Source organism: Bos mutus, chromosome 3, assembly GCF_027580195.1.
Source record: "Bos mutus isolate GX-2022 chromosome 3, NWIPB_WYAK_1.1, whole genome shotgun sequence".
NCBI classification, from domain to species: Eukaryota; Metazoa; Chordata; class Mammalia; order Artiodactyla; family Bovidae; genus Bos; species Bos mutus.
In genome coordinates, this window is record NC_091619.1 from 1,679,203 (window position 1) to 1,697,021 (window position 17,819).

Genomic DNA, 17,819 nt, shown 5'->3' on the forward strand with positions numbered 1-17,819 from the left:
TTCCATTTCCTTCTCCAGGGGAATCTTCCTGACCCAGGTATCAAACCTGCATCTCCTTCATGACACATGTATTCTTTACCACTCTGCCACCAAAGAAGCCCTGTCTACTTAGAGAGCATATCAAGTCTACCTATTAGCCTACGGGTCACTCTGCTACACTCAGGTAGAAAAATGAAACATACTTTTGCTTCTCTTGAAATGAGAGAATGTGAAGAGAAAATATTCAAAGATTATATAGATTAAGAAATATACCTTGAAAATGTAGGATCGACAGCTGGTCTCTGCAACTGAGCTACTTTAGGTAGAAGTTTTTCTTTTTGTATTCTTCTTTTGTGCCTTATATTTTCAACTATTTGGTTGCTTTGATCTTTTTATTACTTTAAAAATTCAAACTTGATTTTAGTTGAATTGTCAAAAGGATTTTCTCATCATTTAGTTAGGAGAAATTGGAGAAGCTGAAACTCCTTGAGGCCAGGTGCACCCAACGCAATATTGAGTTCTGTTGGAAATCCGGGTAAAATGTGAGTAGACACAATGGCTCATATTGAAGTAAGGTCCGATGTGTTTGATTTATTGTCTTTTGAAGTTTGAAACTACAATTAGAGCAGAATCAGAGAATTATCTTGGCAGAATGGTAGGTATTTAGTAATATCAATGGCCAACCTGACTGTAATAACTTTGTGTTTCTCTAGAGTCACTTAAATATACTAAAATCCCATCCAACTCTCTTCTATTAAGTGTTTGAAATCAATTGATTAAGGGGAAAAGATGTACTTAAGTCAATACAATATTGTCTCTGTAAATGCATGCAAATAGGAATTGGGTATGCATGTTGGTCTGGTAGTTGTTTTTTTTTTTTAATAAAATAATAGGATTAAAAACTAAAACCTGAAGTAGATATATGTTTAAAGTATCTCCACAAGGAAGCTTAAGAAAAACTAACACTACTACCTGAAAATTAAATAACATGTAGCAGAGGCTGACATTTACTAGAAGTTTACAGTGTGCATGTGCTCTGCTCAGTGCTTTAATTTTCATAAGAAAACTAGGAAAGAGGTATTATTAGTATTTTATGTTACACATTAAAAAGCTGAAGCACAAAAAATTACACTGATAATAAATGATAGAGTTAGGCTGACATGCAGGAAGTTTCAGACATTTCCATTCCCTAATTGCTATTTAAAGTAGGGAGTGTGAAAATAATTCCCTAGACTTAAACACTAAGAAACATGCAGAAATATCACTGGAAATATGTACTCGAGTTTTGGAAACAATTCCATGAATTGACATAGTCCATTGGGCATTTCCTACTAGCATCAGTCCTTATCCCTTCTCCTATTTCCTGTTCCTCAATCTATAGTGGAACTAACTATCTCCACCTTTCATGGCAAACACTGTTTCTTCATTTTTGTCCTCTGTAGATCAATCTTGGGGAACAAGTCAACCAAGCTAATTATTCCTCTGTCACAGAGTTCCTATTGATGGGATTCTCCAACCTTGGAAAAATCCAGTTCATCCTCTTTGCTGTTTTTTCTGTGCCTGTATCTAATTATCCTGAGTGGAAACATCACCATTGCCACTGTCATCTGACTGGATTTCAGCCTCCACATACCCATGCATTTCTTCCTAGGGATCCTTTCCATCTCTGAGACATGCTATACCTTTGTCATTCTGCCCAAGATGCTCATAAATCTGTCGTCTCTGTTCAGAACAATCTCATTTATTAACTGTGCCACTCAGATAGTTTTCTTCCTTGGTTTTGCTGTCACTAATTGCATGCTACTGGGAATCATGGGTTATGACCACTTTGTTGTCATCTGTCATCCACTTTGGTACTCTATCCTTATGAGCTGGCAAGTCTGTGGACAGTTGGCAGCCACTTGTACTGTAATTGTTTTTTTTGTTTTGTTTTCATTGATAGGCTTCCTCTTAGTTTTTTGAACTACCTTTCTGTCCCAGCAAGATTAACCATTACTTCTGTGGCATCTCACCAGTTATCTGCCTTGTCTGTACTGATTCCTATAATGAACTCATCATCTTCATTGGTGGAGTTTTAGCATTCATGGTCCCTATGACTTTTATCTGCATCTCTTATGGCTTCATTGTTCATACGATCCTGAGGATCCCATCAGTTGAAGGCAAGAGAAAAGCCTTCTCCACTTGTGCCTCACATCTTACCGTAGTCATTGCCCACTATGGCTGTGCCTCCTTTGTCTACCTGGGGCTGTCATCGAAGTACTCATCCAGCAAAGATAGACTTGTGACAGTGACCTACACAGTTGCAGCTCCATTGCTGAACCCCCTGGTGTCTAGCCTAAGGAAGAAAGATGTCCAGATGGCCATTCGAAAAGTGATTGGCAGAAGAGGATTTTATTCTGAAGCTCTGTAATGAGAATACTTCGTATCTACAAAATACTCTTTTCTGAGGATATACCAATAACTGTAAAAGTGATGACAATGTTGTCTTTCATTCACATAGCACTTTATAACCTCATAGTGAAAGCTTCTCCATGGTATTAATTTGATAGGTTTGGTGAAGTGCAATCTTAAACTTGGGGGTAATTATTAATACTATACATATTTGAAATGCTCTTAAACTTGAACAGAGAAGTATATTTTAAATTAATTTTATTGGAATATAGTTGTTTCCCAATGTTTCTACTATACCAAAAATTGAATAAGCTGTATGTATACTTAGGTAAGAATAATTTTAGTCTCTTCCAGGAAGGATAAGTAACATACTGTGAATGGTAATTCAATATAGAAGGTTCAGTCATTACAAATTTTCAAGTTTAGAAAAACTTCAACAGGACTCTTCACAAAAAAATCGTTAAGAAAATGGAATAAATCTAGTTGAAATTTCATATAACCATGAGTTATCAGTGTTGAAAAGGACCCAAGTGTATCACTTCCAATTGCTCTGTCGTTGCAGGGATCTTACCTGCAGTATTTCTGCCTCTAGTTTAACCACTGTTAAATATCACTGTTATAAAGCTCCACTTTTATATACTGTCCTCCTTTTCATTACACATATTATTTCTGGAGATGAATATCCTGTATATAATTTTTCACTTCCACAGCAGCAATTTAAATATTTGAAGATGAATAATGTATGCTTTCCCTAAAACACCTTTAACCTAGCTGATAAATCCTGGTTATTTTTCTCTGGATTATTCTCAAGGTACTTTTCATTTCATTAACAGCATTCTTTGATAGAGTCACCAGGAAATGGGTATAATAATCCAGATGACTTTGGATAATCCTCTCCCTAGTCCTTAAAGTTAATTTTATATTAATACATCGAGTTTCTTCCCTATAATTTTTCTATAAATTCTATTACATGTGTATTCTTTTCTGACCCTTATGTTTTTCAGACTAAAGGATTATATGTTATATATCCATAGTCCTTTAATTTTAAAGCATATTTTGATCAGTTTTGCTTAGCTGGATATTTCTTTTTCAATTATCACTAATCTTCTGTTCTTTGAAGAAGGTATTGTGCATATTCACACTTCCATTTAAAACAATTAACTGTTCTTCCCTCCCACAGCCCTCTCTGTCACTCTTTCCAAACACAATGTTACCTGATATTATTGCATCATACTTTAGAGGAAATGTAAGGTATCAACCAAAACACCCTCTTTTTTTGTCACTGCATTTGTAAATATACTTGTACCACAATTATTTTAATATTTTTCTAAATTCCTGTTGCAGTAGAAACAGTTCTTTTTAGCTTTCTCAAATACCTCTTCCTTTTCAAATTATCTGAATTTTGTCTATTTATTACTTATCAGTGTTCCCTGAGTCCCTCTCCATGCAATTAGGTTTTCATTTTTTTAATCTTAGAAACAAGAATTGATAACTTGAAATAATGCAAATATATTTAAAATGTGAATGCATCTACATTTTTCAGATTGGGCATTTTGGGCCAGTTATGCCAGATCATACACACCCTCATATATATATGTATATATATATATATATATATATATATATATATATATATAAAGCTAGAGGAATGCAAAATAATTGATCATTTGAGTGGATCAATCCAGTCCCAAGTTAAAGACATTTTTACTTCCCTCTGGTTTTGTAGTATGTGTGTGCTTAGTTGCTTAGTCGTGTTCAACTCTTTGCAACGTCATAGACTGTAGTCTGCAAGGCTCCTCTGTTCATGGGATTCTCCAGGTAAGAATACTGGAGTTGATAGCATTCCATTCTCCAGGGGATCTTCCCAACCCAAGGATCAAACCTGTGTCTTCTGCAGTGCAGGCAGATTATTTACTGTCTGAGCCACCAGGGAAGCCCGTCAAGTACATATATCAACATGCTAGTAAAGTTATCTTTGTTTTAAAAGACCTATATATATAAAACTATAAAACACTGGTGAAAGAAATCAAAGATGACACAAATAGATGGAGAAATATACTATGTTCATGGATCAGAAGAATCAGTACAGTGAAAATGAGTATACTACCCAAAGCAATCTATAGATTCAATGCAATCCCTATCAAGCTACCAATGGTATTTTTCACAGAACTAGAACAAATACTTTTACAATTTGTATGGAAATACAAAAAACCTTGAATAACCTATGCAATATTGAGAAAGAATAATGGAACTGGAGGAATCAACCTGCCTGACTTCAGGCTCTACTACAAAACTACAGTCAAGGTAGTATAGTACTGGCACAAAGACAGAAATATAGATCAATGGAACAAAATAGAAAGCCAGGAGATAAACCCATGCACCTATGGACACCTTATCTTTGACAAAGGTGGCAAGAATATACAATGGAGAAAAGACAATCTCTTTAACAAGTGATGCTGTGAAAACTGGCCAACCACCTGTAAAAGGATGAAACTAGAACACTTTCTAACACCATACACAAAAATAAACTCAAAATGGATTAAAGATCTAAATGTAAGACCAGAAACTATAAAACTCTTAGAGGAAAACATAGGCAAAACACTCTCCGACATAAATCACAGGAGGATCCTCTATGACCCATAAACAATGGGACCTAATTAAACTTAAAAGCTTTTGCACAATGGAGGAAACTATAAGCAAGGTGAAAAGACAGCCTTCAGAATGGGAGAAAATAATAGCAAATGAAGCAATTGACAAAGAATTAACCTAAAAAATATATAAGCAACTCCTGCAGCTCAATTCCAGAAAAATAAGCGACCCAATCAAAAAATGGGCCAAAGAACTAAACAGACATTTCTGCAAAGAAGACATACAATGGCTAACATATGAAAAGATGCTCAACATCACTCATTATCAGAGAAATGCAAACCAAAACCACAATGAGGTACCATCTCATGCCAGTCAGAATCAGTTCAATTCAGTTCAGTCGCTCAGTCTTGTCTGACTCTTTGTGACCCCATGGACAGCAGCGCACCAGGATTCCCTGTCCATCACCAATTCCCGGAGCTTACTCAAACTCATGTCTGTTGAGTCAGTGGTGCCATTCAACCATCTCATCCTCTGTCATCCCCTCCTCCTCCCACCTGTAAAAAGTCTACAAACAATAAATGCTGGAGAGGGTGTAGAGAAAAGGGAAAACTCTAATACTGTTGGTGGGAATGCAAAGTAGTATGACCACTATGGAGAACAGTGTGGAGATTACTTAAGAAACTGGAAATAGAACTGCCAAACAACCCAGCAATCACACTGCTGGGCATACACACTGAGGAAACCAGAACTGAAAGAGACACATGTACCACAATGTTCATCAAAGCACTGTTTACAATAGCTAGGACATGGAAGCAACCTAGATGGCCATTGGCAGATGAATTGATAAGAAAGCTGTGGTACATATACACAATGGAATGTTACTCAGCTATTAAAAAGAACACATTTGAATCAATTCTAATGAGGTGGATGAAACTGGAGCCTATTATACAGAGTGAAGCAAGTCAGAAAAAAAAACACCAATACAGTATATTAATGCATGTATATATATAATATATATATATATATATATAATATATATATGGAATTTGACTGGAATGCGAAAGTAGGAAGTCAAGAAACACCTGGAGTAACAGGCAAATTAGGCCTTGGAATATGGAATGAAGCAGGGCAAAGACTAATAGAGTTTTGCCAAGAAAATGCACTGGTCATAACAAACACCCTCTTCCAACAACACAAGAGAAGACTCTATACATGGACATCACCAACACTGAAATCAGATTGATTATATTCTTTGCAGCCAAAGATGGAGAGGCTGTATACAGTCAGCAAAAACAAGACCAGGAGCTGACTGTGGCTCAGACCATGAACTCCTTATTGCCAAATTCAGACTTAAATTGAAGAAAGTAGGGAAAACCACTAGACCATTCAGGTATGACCTAAATAAAATCCCTTATGATTATACAGTGGAAGTGAGAAATAGATTTAAGGGCCTAGATCTGATAGATAGAGTGCCTGATGAACCATGGAATGAGGTTTGTGACATTGTACAGGAGACAGAGATCAAGACCATCCCCATGGAAAAGAAATGCAAAAAAGCAAAATGGATTTTGCTATCTAGGTTATATCTGGGGAGGCCTTACAAATAGCTGTGAAAGAAGAGAAGCGAAAAGCAAAGGAGAAAAGGAAAGATATAAACATCTGAATGCAGAGTTCCAAAGAATAGCAAGAAGAGATAAGAAAGCCTTCTTCAGCAATCAATGCAAAGAAATAGAGGAAAACAACAGAATGGGAAAGACTAGAGATCTCTTCAAGAAAATTAGAGATACCAAGGGAACATTTCATGCAAAGATGGGCTCGATAAAGGACAGAAATGGTGTGGACCTAACAGAAGCAGAAGATATTAAGAAGAGATGGCAAGAATACACAGAAGAACTGTACAAAAAAGATATTCACGACCCAGATAATCATGATGGTGTGATAACTGACCTAGAGCCAGACATCCTGGAATGTGAAGTCAAGTGGGCCTTACAAAGCATCACTACAAACAAAGATAGTGAATGTGATGGAATTCCAGTTGAGCTATTTCAAATCCTGAAAGATGATGCTGTGAAAATGCTGCACTCAATATGCCAGCAAATTTGGAAAACTCAGCAGTGGCCACAGGACTGGAAAAGGTCAGTTTTCATTCCAATCCCAAAGAAAGGCAATGCCAAAGAATGCTCAAACTACCGCACAGTTGCACTCATCTCACACACTAGTAAAGTAATGCTCAAAATTCTCCAAGCCAGGCTTCAGCAATATGTGAACCGTGAAATTCCTGATGTTCAAGCCAGATTTAGAAAAGGCAGATCAAATTGCCAACATCCAATGGATCATGGAAAAAGCAAGAGAGTTCCAGAAAAACATCTATTTCTGCTGTATTGACTATGCCAAAGCCTTTGACTGTGTAGATCACAATAAACGGTGGAAAATTCTCAGAGATGGGAATACCAGACCACCTGATCTGCCTCTTGAGAAATTTGTATGCAGGTCAGGAAGCAACAGTTAGAACTGGACATGGAACAACAGACTGGTTCCAAATAGGAAAAGGAGTACGTCAAGGCTGTATATTGTCACCCTGTTTATTTAACTTCTATGCAGAGTACATCATTAGAAACGCTGGACTGGAAGAAGCACAAGTTGGAATCAAGATTGCCGGGAGAAATACCAGTAACCTCAGATATGCAGATGACAGCACCCTTATGGCGGAAAGTGAAGAGGAACTAAAAAGCCTCTTGATGAAAGTGAAAGTGGAAAGTGAAAAAGTTGGCTTAAAGCTTAACATTCAGAAAACAAAGATCATGGCATCTGGTCCCATCACTTCATGGGAAATAGATGGGAAAACAGTGGAAACAATGTCAGACTTTATTTTTCTGGGCTCCAAAATCACTGCAGAAGGTGACTGCAGCCATGAAATTAAAAGACGCTTCCTCCTTGGAAGGAAAGTTATGACCAACCTAGAATGCATATTCAAAAGCAGAGACATTACTTTGCCAACAAAGGTTCGTCTAGTCAAGGCTATGGTTTTTCCAGTGGTCATGTATGGATGTGAGAGTTGGACTGTGAAGAAGGCTGAGCACCAAAGAATTGATGCTTTTGAACTGTGGTGTTGGAGAAGACTCGTGAGAGTCCCTTGGACTGCAAGGAGATCCAACCAGTCCATTTTGAAGGAGATCAGCCCTGGGATTTCTTTGGAAGGAATGATGCTAAAGCTGAAACTCCAGTACTTTGGCCACCTCATGCGAAGAGTTGACTCATTGGAAAAGACTCTGATGCTGGGAGGGATTGGGGGCAGGAGGAGAAGGGGATGACAGAGGATGAGATGGCTGGATGGCATCACTGACTTGATGGAGCTGAGTCTGAGTGAACTCTTGGAGTTGGTGATGGACAGGGAGGCCTGGCGTGCTGCAGTTCATGGGGTCGCAAAGAGTCGGACACGACTGAGTGACTGAACTGAACTGAACTGAATGATGACCCTATATGCGAGACAGCAAAAGAGACACAGATATAAAGAACAGATTTTTGGACTCTGTGGGAGAAGGCTAGGGTGGGATGATTTGAGAGAACAGTATTGAAACATGTATATTATCATATGTGAAACAGATCACCAGTCCAAGGTCGATGCATGAGACAGGACGCTCAGGGACAGTGCACTGAGATGACCCAGAGGGATGGAATGGGGAGGGAGGTGGGAGGAGGATTCAGGATGGGGGACACATGTACACCCATGGTTGATTCATGTCAATGTATGGCAAAACCAGTACAATATTGTAAAGTAATTAGCCTCCAATTAAAATGAATTAATTAATTTTTAAAAAGTTATATTTGTTTTGCTGTTGTTTGCAATTTTTAGTTGATTTTTATTTATTATTTATCTTGAGGGTTTTTTTTTTTTTGGTATGTGTGTCTGTTGTGCACTTAATATTTTCATAACATGAAAAAAATAAAACCTACAAATGAATAATGGCACTTCCTTATATTGTGCTCCCGTAGTGCTTGGGTGCCTTATTGTAAACAATTCTCAAGAACTATCAATATAACATCTTTGACATGCAATATTCCCATAGAGAAAAGAAAAATCTTATTCCATATTGGATCTGCTCCTTTCACTTTAACCTTTGTATTCTATTGCTTTTGCTACAAATTAATCACCAAAGGGATGTTACCTACTAGCTTAAATTATATAAAATGGCCCATCGCTGGGAGCCCTGCCTTCCCTGTAACAAGCATTAAGTTAAAATACCTTTGTTCAGCTCACAGGAAACTTCCTGACAAGGCCCACCTGCAAATCACTGAAGGAAGGAAGAAATTAACACAGTGTAGAACAAGGAATTTACCCCCTCCCCTTTTAGTAAAAGAAACCTGATTCTAGCTCAGGTGAGATGGTTCTTTGGGACACAAGTGCATCATCTTCTCATTCTGCTGACTTTGTGAATAAAGTCTCTATTCCTGCACCAGCTTCTCTCAAATTTATTGGCCTATTGTATAGTGGAGATTCCCAGGTGGCTCAGTGGGTAAAGAATCTGCCTGTAGTCAGAGATGCTGATTCATTCTGTTGTTTGGGAAGATCTCCTGGAGGAAAGCATAGTAATCCACTCCTGTATTCTCGCCAGGAGGATCCCATGGACAGACGAACTTGGCGGACTCCAGTCCATAGGGTGACAAAGAGTCATACATGAATGAAGCGACTGAGCACAAGCATAGTGAACAGTACTAGCTTGGACTCAGATTAACAGTTTATGAAGGTTTTTTTGAGTAGTAAAAAGCAGTTTTAGTATCAATATTGACAAACAAAGATGTGGGAGGAATCAACTGACTGATATTAATGTAAAAGACTGCTAAAGCCAGATTTCAGATTCTCTCAAGTATTTACTCTATTTTTATTTACTGAGTACCTGTTATATGGTGGAAGAAACAAAGATAAACATTTTTTTCTGCTTTAAAATATTGAATCTACTGTGCATTTTCCCAAACTTCTCACCCAGACAAGAATAGTGGTTTTTTTTAATTAAATAAATGATGCTAATAGCTATACAGTCTTTCTTTTTCTTTAGTTCCCTTCCTTACATATCTTTAAATTAAAGTATCTTATATCTAATTTAATTAATATAACAATACAGTAAGTAATGACTTCATCTCTTCCTACAATGAATTAATAGGACTTGGACTGGAACCCACCTCCACCTTAAAAAATGGAACACTGAAAACAATGTGCAAAATGTCAGTTTTCAGACACTGGGCAGCAGGCAGCATAAGATGTGGTCCTTGACAGAAGAGAGATGATTTCTCTACCTTACAACCTGTGAGCAGTTTCCAGGGTGCATAGCACAGAATATGGACCCCAATAGCAGACCCTAGAGGAAATTGACTCTAGTTTAAAAAATGCTGAGAATGATGTTTCTGGTGGAGAGTCCAAAAGAGAAAAGAACAGTCTCTGATTGACTGATTTAGCTAGAGGTACTTATTTTAGTCATGTAGAAAAGTAGCCGTGTCTGGGCATTAAGTTGAAGGTAAATAATTTCACAGAACACAATAAATATTACTCTGTGATTATGATGCGGTGAGAAAATTTTTTATTTTAAAATGTTTAAATACTAAAGTTAGAAGTTTAGTTACCCCAGTTTTTGGCAGAGGGGGAATCCAAAGAGTGCCAGCGAATCTAACTGAATTAAGACAGAGATTGGAGTTCAGAGAGGATGAAAGGGCTTTTTACAAAACAGAGACTAGAGAGGAGTTAGCACACAGAAAGAGCTCTACATATCTAAAAAAAGTCTTTGACTTCAAGCCTTTGGCATAGTACTGACAAACACATCTATGAGAAGAAACTACCACTTATTGAAGGAGGGAAAAAACTACTGTAAGCAGTACACCACACTATTCCTAGAGCTCACAAAAGAAGAGTTTGTGTTCCCAGCAGCCAGAGTAGACTTTGTAGGCTACACAGCACAAGGTAGAATCCTAAGAATATTTGCCCAGTAGTTGGAATAAATCAGTACTAGCCTGAAGGCTGTTTTGACACAACTTAAAAACTTTAAGCAAAGGCTTAAAATTATCTAACTGATCTTAAATAGAACAACATTGAGCCAGAACAATATATGTGTGTGTTAGTTGCTCAGTCGTGTCCAACTCTTTGCAACCCCTTGGACTGTAGCCCACCCAGCTCCCCTGTCCATGGGATTCTCCAGTCAAGAATACTGGAGTGGGTTGCCAATTCCTCCTCCAGGGGATCTTCTGAACCCAAGGATCAAACCCAGGTCTCCTGTATTGCAGGTAGATGCTTTACCATCTGAGCCACCAACGAAGCCCAAAACAAACATGAGCATGATTCACTGGCCAAGAATCAAACCCCGTTCTCCCACATGGGAGGTGAGAATTCTACCACTGAATCACCAATGCCCCCATAACAATATATGATCATACTTAATAAAACAAAATTTAGTAGTAAAACAATGAAATCTAATTTCTGATATCTAATAAAAAGATACTAGACATTCAAAGATGTGGAAGGAATATAATCCATAAGCAGGAGATATATTATTAAATAGAAACAGATGCAGATTATTTCATTGGCAAAAATTACCAAATATTTAAGGGGAAAATAATATCAATTCTATACACTCATTCTTATGGACTGAAAGTTAATGTCCCCTCAAAATTTGTATGTTGCAACTTCAACCTGCAGTGTGACTCTATTTGGAGATAGGACCATTGTACAGAAAATTGAGGTTAAATGTGGCTGTGTTCTCTTTCTCCACCATGTGCACACACAAGAAGAGGTGCCTACCTACTACATGCCAGAGCAAATCCTCACGGGAACTGAATGGCTTGCACCTAATTAGATTCTGTACTTCAAAACTGTGAGAATATAAGCTGCTTACTGAAAGACACTTTTAAGAAAATAAAAGGCAAGCCACCAAGTGCAAGAACATATTAGCAAAACAAATCTGACAAATAATTGCAACAGTGTATAAGAAGAATTTTTAAAGCTTAGATCTTTCTGACCCAGGGATTGAACACTGCTCTCCTGGAAGGCAGGCAAATTCTTTACTGTCTTGAGTTCCCAGGGAAGTCCTAGTAATAAGATAAAAACTCTAATTAAAAACTGGATAAAATATTTGATTAGACACTCTGAGGGAGAGAGCAGATTAACCACAATGGCATGTCAGACTCTCTCGCCCTACGTTTTGCAAAGAATGAGTATGTAACAGCTGAGATCTCTTGTAGCACTGTGCATGCACATGATGAAGTACTCATTTGGTCACCAGCTACTTTGTGAGGAATGCCTGTATGAGCTTCACCACAAAAGCCCTGGCTTCCTGTATTTGGAGAAGGAAATGGCAACCCACTGCTGTATTGGGGCTACATTGGAGCGACACAATGGTTACATTATATGAGGTTATGCTTAGGCTCTGTTATGGTTATGTTGTGGCTGCTGCTATGGTCGCTGCATCAGCCAGAAGAGAGACTGTGTTATGGCTGCTGTGCCAGCCAGGAGAGAGTGAATGTCTGCAGTTCCTATGGCTCCTTAAATCTCTTTCCAGCTTCTTAGTTTGTGCCTTGCCTACCCTGGTTCAGTGAACAGTACAAACAGTGTGAACAGCAAGACAATTGGCTTCACGAACAGGAAAAGCAATACACACTCCCACAAAGAAGTTTTATAAATTTCAAGAAAGTAAATGAAAAAATGCTCATCATTGGGGCAATGCAAGATAAAACCAATGAGATACCAAAAATCACATCAGAAGTTTAATATTTCTAACAATTGACAAGGTCATAAATCAACAGGAAGTCTCATAAACTGCTTATAGGAATGTAAAACATTTCAGCTACTTTGGAAAATTTGACAACTTTTTCACAAATTTAAGCAAAAACATCATACTACTCGGTAACAATGCCACGTGTGCGTGCATGACAAGTTGCTTCAATTGTGTCTGACTCTGTGTGACCCTATGGACTGTAGCCTGCCAAGCTCTTTTGTCCATGGGACTCTCCAGGCAAGAATACTGGAGTGGGTTGCAATTTCCTCTTCCAGGGGATCTTCCGACCTGGGATCGAACCTGCATCTCTTACATATTCTGTAATAGCGGGCAGTTGCTTTCTTTCTTTTTTTTTTTTTTTGTGAGCTTATTTTTTTTTTTTTTTTTTTTACTTTCTATTTATTTATTTATTTATTTTTGTATGTAAACACAGGTTTTTATTTTTTATTTTATTTTTTTAAATTTTATTTTATTTTTAAACTTTACATAATTGTATTAGTTTTGCCAAATATCAAAATGAATCCACCACAGATATACATGTGTTCCCCATCCTGAACCCTCCTCCCTCCCCGTGCCACTACCACCACCTGGGAAGCCCAATGATGCCAAACAACCCTCATATCCTGAAGAGAAATTAAAGTTTTATATTAATTTTAAAAAACCCTTATTTTAATCATAAACATTCTTAGAAGATTTATTAATAAAATCCCTAAACTAGAAATAGACTAAATGTCCATCAGTTTGTTGAATGTCCATATAGCAAATTGTGTTATATCCATACAATGAAATAGCACCCAGCAATTCCATAAAACTTATATATAATTATAATTATTAAATAACTATAATCTATAATTATGATAATCATTTCATATAACTGATATATATTATAATTATATACATATATAAAATATTTGATATACATATATATAATATTTGTATTATATATTTTATATATATATAAAATATGCTTACTCCTTGGAAGGAAAGTTATGACCAACCTAGATAGCATATTCAAAAGCAGAGACATTATTTTGCCAACAAAGTTTCATCTAGTCAAGGCTATGGTTCATCCTGTGGTCATGTATGGATGTGAGAGTTGGACTGTGAAGAAGCCTGAGCACTGAAGAATTGATGCTTTTGAACTGTGGTGTTGGAGAAGACTCTTGAGAGTCCCTTGGACTGCAAGGAGATCCAACCAGTCCATTCTGAAGGAGATCAGCCCCGGGATTTCTTTGGAAGGAATGATGCTACAGCTGAAACTCCAGTACTTTGGCCACCTCATGCAAAGAGTTGACTCATTGGAAAAGACTCTGATGCTGGGAGGGATTGGGGGCAGGAGGAGAAGAGGACGACAGAGGATGAGATGGCTGTATGGCATCACTGACTCGATGGACTTGAGTCTGAGTGAACTCTGGTAGTTGGTGATGGACAGGGAGGCCTCACGTGCTGTGATTCATGGGGTCGCAAAGAGTCAGACATGACTGAGCGACTGATCTGATCTGATCTGATAATTACATAGAAGAATCATAAAGGCAATATGATAAGTGAAAATAGCCTGACTCAGAAGAGTACCTATTATATGATTTCATTTAAAGGAATTCCTAGAAAAGGCAAAGCTAAAGTGATAAAAACCATGTCAGCTGCCAGTAGCTAGGTCTAGGATATGGATAAGAAACTTAATTTAAAAGGACACAAGGAAACTTTTCAAGATGGTGTAAATGTTCTATATGGTGACTGTTGTTGTTTCACAATTATATACTTTTATAAAATTCATTGAACAACACACTTGAAAAAGGTGAAATTTATTAATGGAATCATACTTTACACAAGTGAATCTGAAAAAAACTAATTGTAATAGAAGAAATGAAAAGTAATTGGCCATAAAATCTATGCTTAAGGACATACAGAAAAGCTGTGCTTTTAATGTTTAACATAATGATATTTCTAAATTTTCACTTGGGCTTTCACAATGCCACTCATTGGTTTTGAACATTTTTAAAAAATATAAATGAGTCAATTAAGATGAAATGGTAACTTAGATGAACACATGCCAATGTTTTCTGTGGAAAAATAGGGCTGAGAGAAAATGAGGAGGGTATGAGACAAAGGGACATAGAGAAAGACAGAGAAAAGAGGCAAGAAATCTACAAATCTATAAAAGGAAAGAGGGACTAAAAAGAGTGGATTTATAAGGGAAGAAAACAAAGATAGGTGAAAATGACAATGTAGAATAGACACAATCAGAATGGGATGAAGGAGGAACTGGAAGGCTCATAAATTAAAAATGTATTCACAATTCCCATCTTCATCTCCTTATTTCAAACATGTATATATTCAATTATACTTTCAACAAATATCTATGAAGCACCTACTATGTGTTGGATACAGCTGAATGTACAGATGATACATTAATAAATTAAACAAAAATCTCTCCTTTTAATTAATATTTTAGTGGGAGAGAAAAATCTATTTTCATAATTTTGGGAAAGTATTTAAAACTTCTCTACTGACCTAGAAGGAGAGGCTATTTCTTGGGGCTATCCCTCGAGCCATGTATGTGCATGTGCACACACACAAACACACACACACAAAGGAGATCAGTGTTAAGGTACTAAAGGTTGATAAATAACCAAAGGCAGGAATGTGGGAAGAACTATGTGGGAATCATCTGCTGATTCATGCATGAAGGGATTCTACACATTAATTAATCACAGCCCCATCTTCCCTGGGTTCACTGCCTTTGCAAAGTAGGGTCTTCCTGAGGGCTGCCTTAACTTCACGGTTTCTCAGGCAGTAAATGACAGGGTTGAGGAGTGGGACAATGACAGTGTAGAGCATAGACACCATTTTGTTGGAATTATAGGCATACATAAGCTTAGGGCGGGCATAAGTGAAAAGGGTGGTGGAATAGAAAGAATTACAACTGCTAGGTGAGAAGCACAGGTGGAAAATGCCTTGTGGCGTCCCTGAGAAGAAGGGATCCTGAGAACGGTGGTGAGAATGGTGGGGTAAGATGCCACTACTACACAAAGGGGAACAGCAATGACCATGAGGGCCAAGAAGAAATCCACTAGTTCAGCTTGTGAGGAGTCCTCACAGGAAATATTGAGGAGTGGGGAAATATCACAAAAGTAGTGATTGATACGAGGTGTGCCACAGTAGTAAAGTCGGGCTATGAAAACTATTTTAATCATGGCAGTCATGAGTCCACAGAACCAGCATCCTGCAACCAGTGTACCACAAAGCTGGTTGGTCATGATGAGTGGGTACTGTAGTGGGTTACAAATGGCTACATAGCGGTCAAAGGCCATTGCAGCAAGGAGGATGTACTCAGTGCAGACAAAGGTCACAAAGAAGTAAAGCTGAGTCATGCAACCATTGAAGGAAATTGTCTTGTCATGACTGAGGAAGTCTATCTGCATCTTGGGGCTGATGACTGTGACATACCACATCTCCAGGAAAGAGAGGTTGCTCAGAAAGAAGTACATGGGCTTGTGCAACTTTCCATCACTATAAATGACGAGGATGATTAAAAAGTTCTCTACAAGTGTCAGAAGGTAAATTGCCAGGAAAACAAAGAAGAGGAGTAGCTGGAAGGCTGACCGTGTTGGAAATCCCAGAAGAACAAAATGTGTTGTCACTGTATGGTTATCTACTTCCAGAACCTTGGTAATCATAACTGGCTGTGAACATAGACAAAATCAGTTCCTTCCATGTCCCAAGCACCAACCTACAGTTTTTGACTGTAGAGCCCGCTGCCTGGAAACTCATCACAGTAGAAGCTCTCTGGCCTTTATATCTTTACTTTCTTCCAAATTATGATTAGAGAACCAAAACTTTTCAGCCAAAATATACTTTCATGAGTTCACGCTTTATTATTTTTTTTTCAAATTAATCTGAGAATGCATCCAACATCACACAGAAGTGGAGTCTGAACCTCCTAACTCTCAGCTTTATCCTTTCCCAATACATCACTTAGATGTATTGGGAGGATGTTAGACATAGGAGAGTGGCCTTTATACCAACCTTTAAGCAACACATTTTCATCAACTGAATATGGAAAGAAGGTGGAGGGCTCATTTGCTCATTTTCCATATATAATTGTGTAAGTTTTTATCTGTAAAACAGATAGATGCCTCCTATTTCTTGACCTATTTAACTGTGCTGTAAAGCTTGAGTGAAATGATATTTGATCAAATACACAGGATTCATAGCCAATTCAATGTGAATATGCACTGGCTTCTCAGAGAACAAAATTGAATTGATAGTTTAAAAGGTAATGTGGAGAAAAAAACACTCCTACACTACTGGTGGGAATATAAACTGATATAGCCATTACGGAGAACATTAAGGAGATTCCTTAAAAAAACTAGAAATAAATCTACCATATGACCCGGCAACCCCACTACTGTGCATATACCCTGAGAAAACCACAATTCTAAAAGACACATGTACCTCAGTGTTCCCTGCATCACTATTTACAGTATCCAGGACATGAAAACAACATAAATGTCCATCTACAGATGAATGAATAAAGAAGATGTGGTACATGCATACAATGGAATATTACTCAACCATAAAGAAGAATGAATTTGAGTCAATGGTAGTGAGGTAGATGAACCTAGAATCTGTTATACAGAGTGAAGTCAGAAAGAGAAAAACAAATGTCACATATTAATACATGTACATGGAATCTAGAAAAAATGGTACTGATAAACCTACTTTCAAGGAAGGAATGGAGATACAGATGTAGAGAATAGATTTGAGGACCCATTGGGGAAAGGAGAGGGTGGGATGAATGAAAAAAGTAGAATTGATTATTATTTGCAAAGAGTCGGACACGACTGAGCGACTGATCTGATCTGATCTGATGAGTTAAATAGATAGCTGGCAAGATGTTGCCATATAATACAGGGAACCCAGTCTGGCACTCTGTGATGACGTAGAGGAGTGGGATGGGGGAGGGGAGAGAGGTTCAGGAGAAAGGGGCTATATGTATAATTATGGTGATTCATATTGTACAGCAGAAGCCTGTACAACTGAACATTTACAACTGAACATTGTAAAGCAATTTTCCTTCAATTAAAAAACAAATTTTAAAAG

The 17,819-nt window shown here is 37.6% G+C and overlaps 1 protein-coding gene and 1 pseudogene across 1 annotated transcript; one reads left to right on the plus strand and one right to left on the minus strand.

Moving 5' to 3' along the window:
• Positions 1-534: 534 nt before the first annotated feature.
• LOC102269929 (olfactory receptor 10R2-like) lies at positions 535-2,389 on the plus strand (annotated as a pseudogene).
• Positions 2,390-15,416: 13,027 nt separating this feature from the next.
• OR6Y1 (olfactory receptor family 6 subfamily Y member 1) lies at positions 15,417-16,393 on the minus strand. Its single transcript, XM_005901101.2, is given in 2 exon segments — positions 15,417-15,631; positions 15,634-16,393. Coding segments are annotated over 2 exon segments (975 nt in total).
• Positions 16,394-17,819: the final 1,426 nt, after the last annotated feature.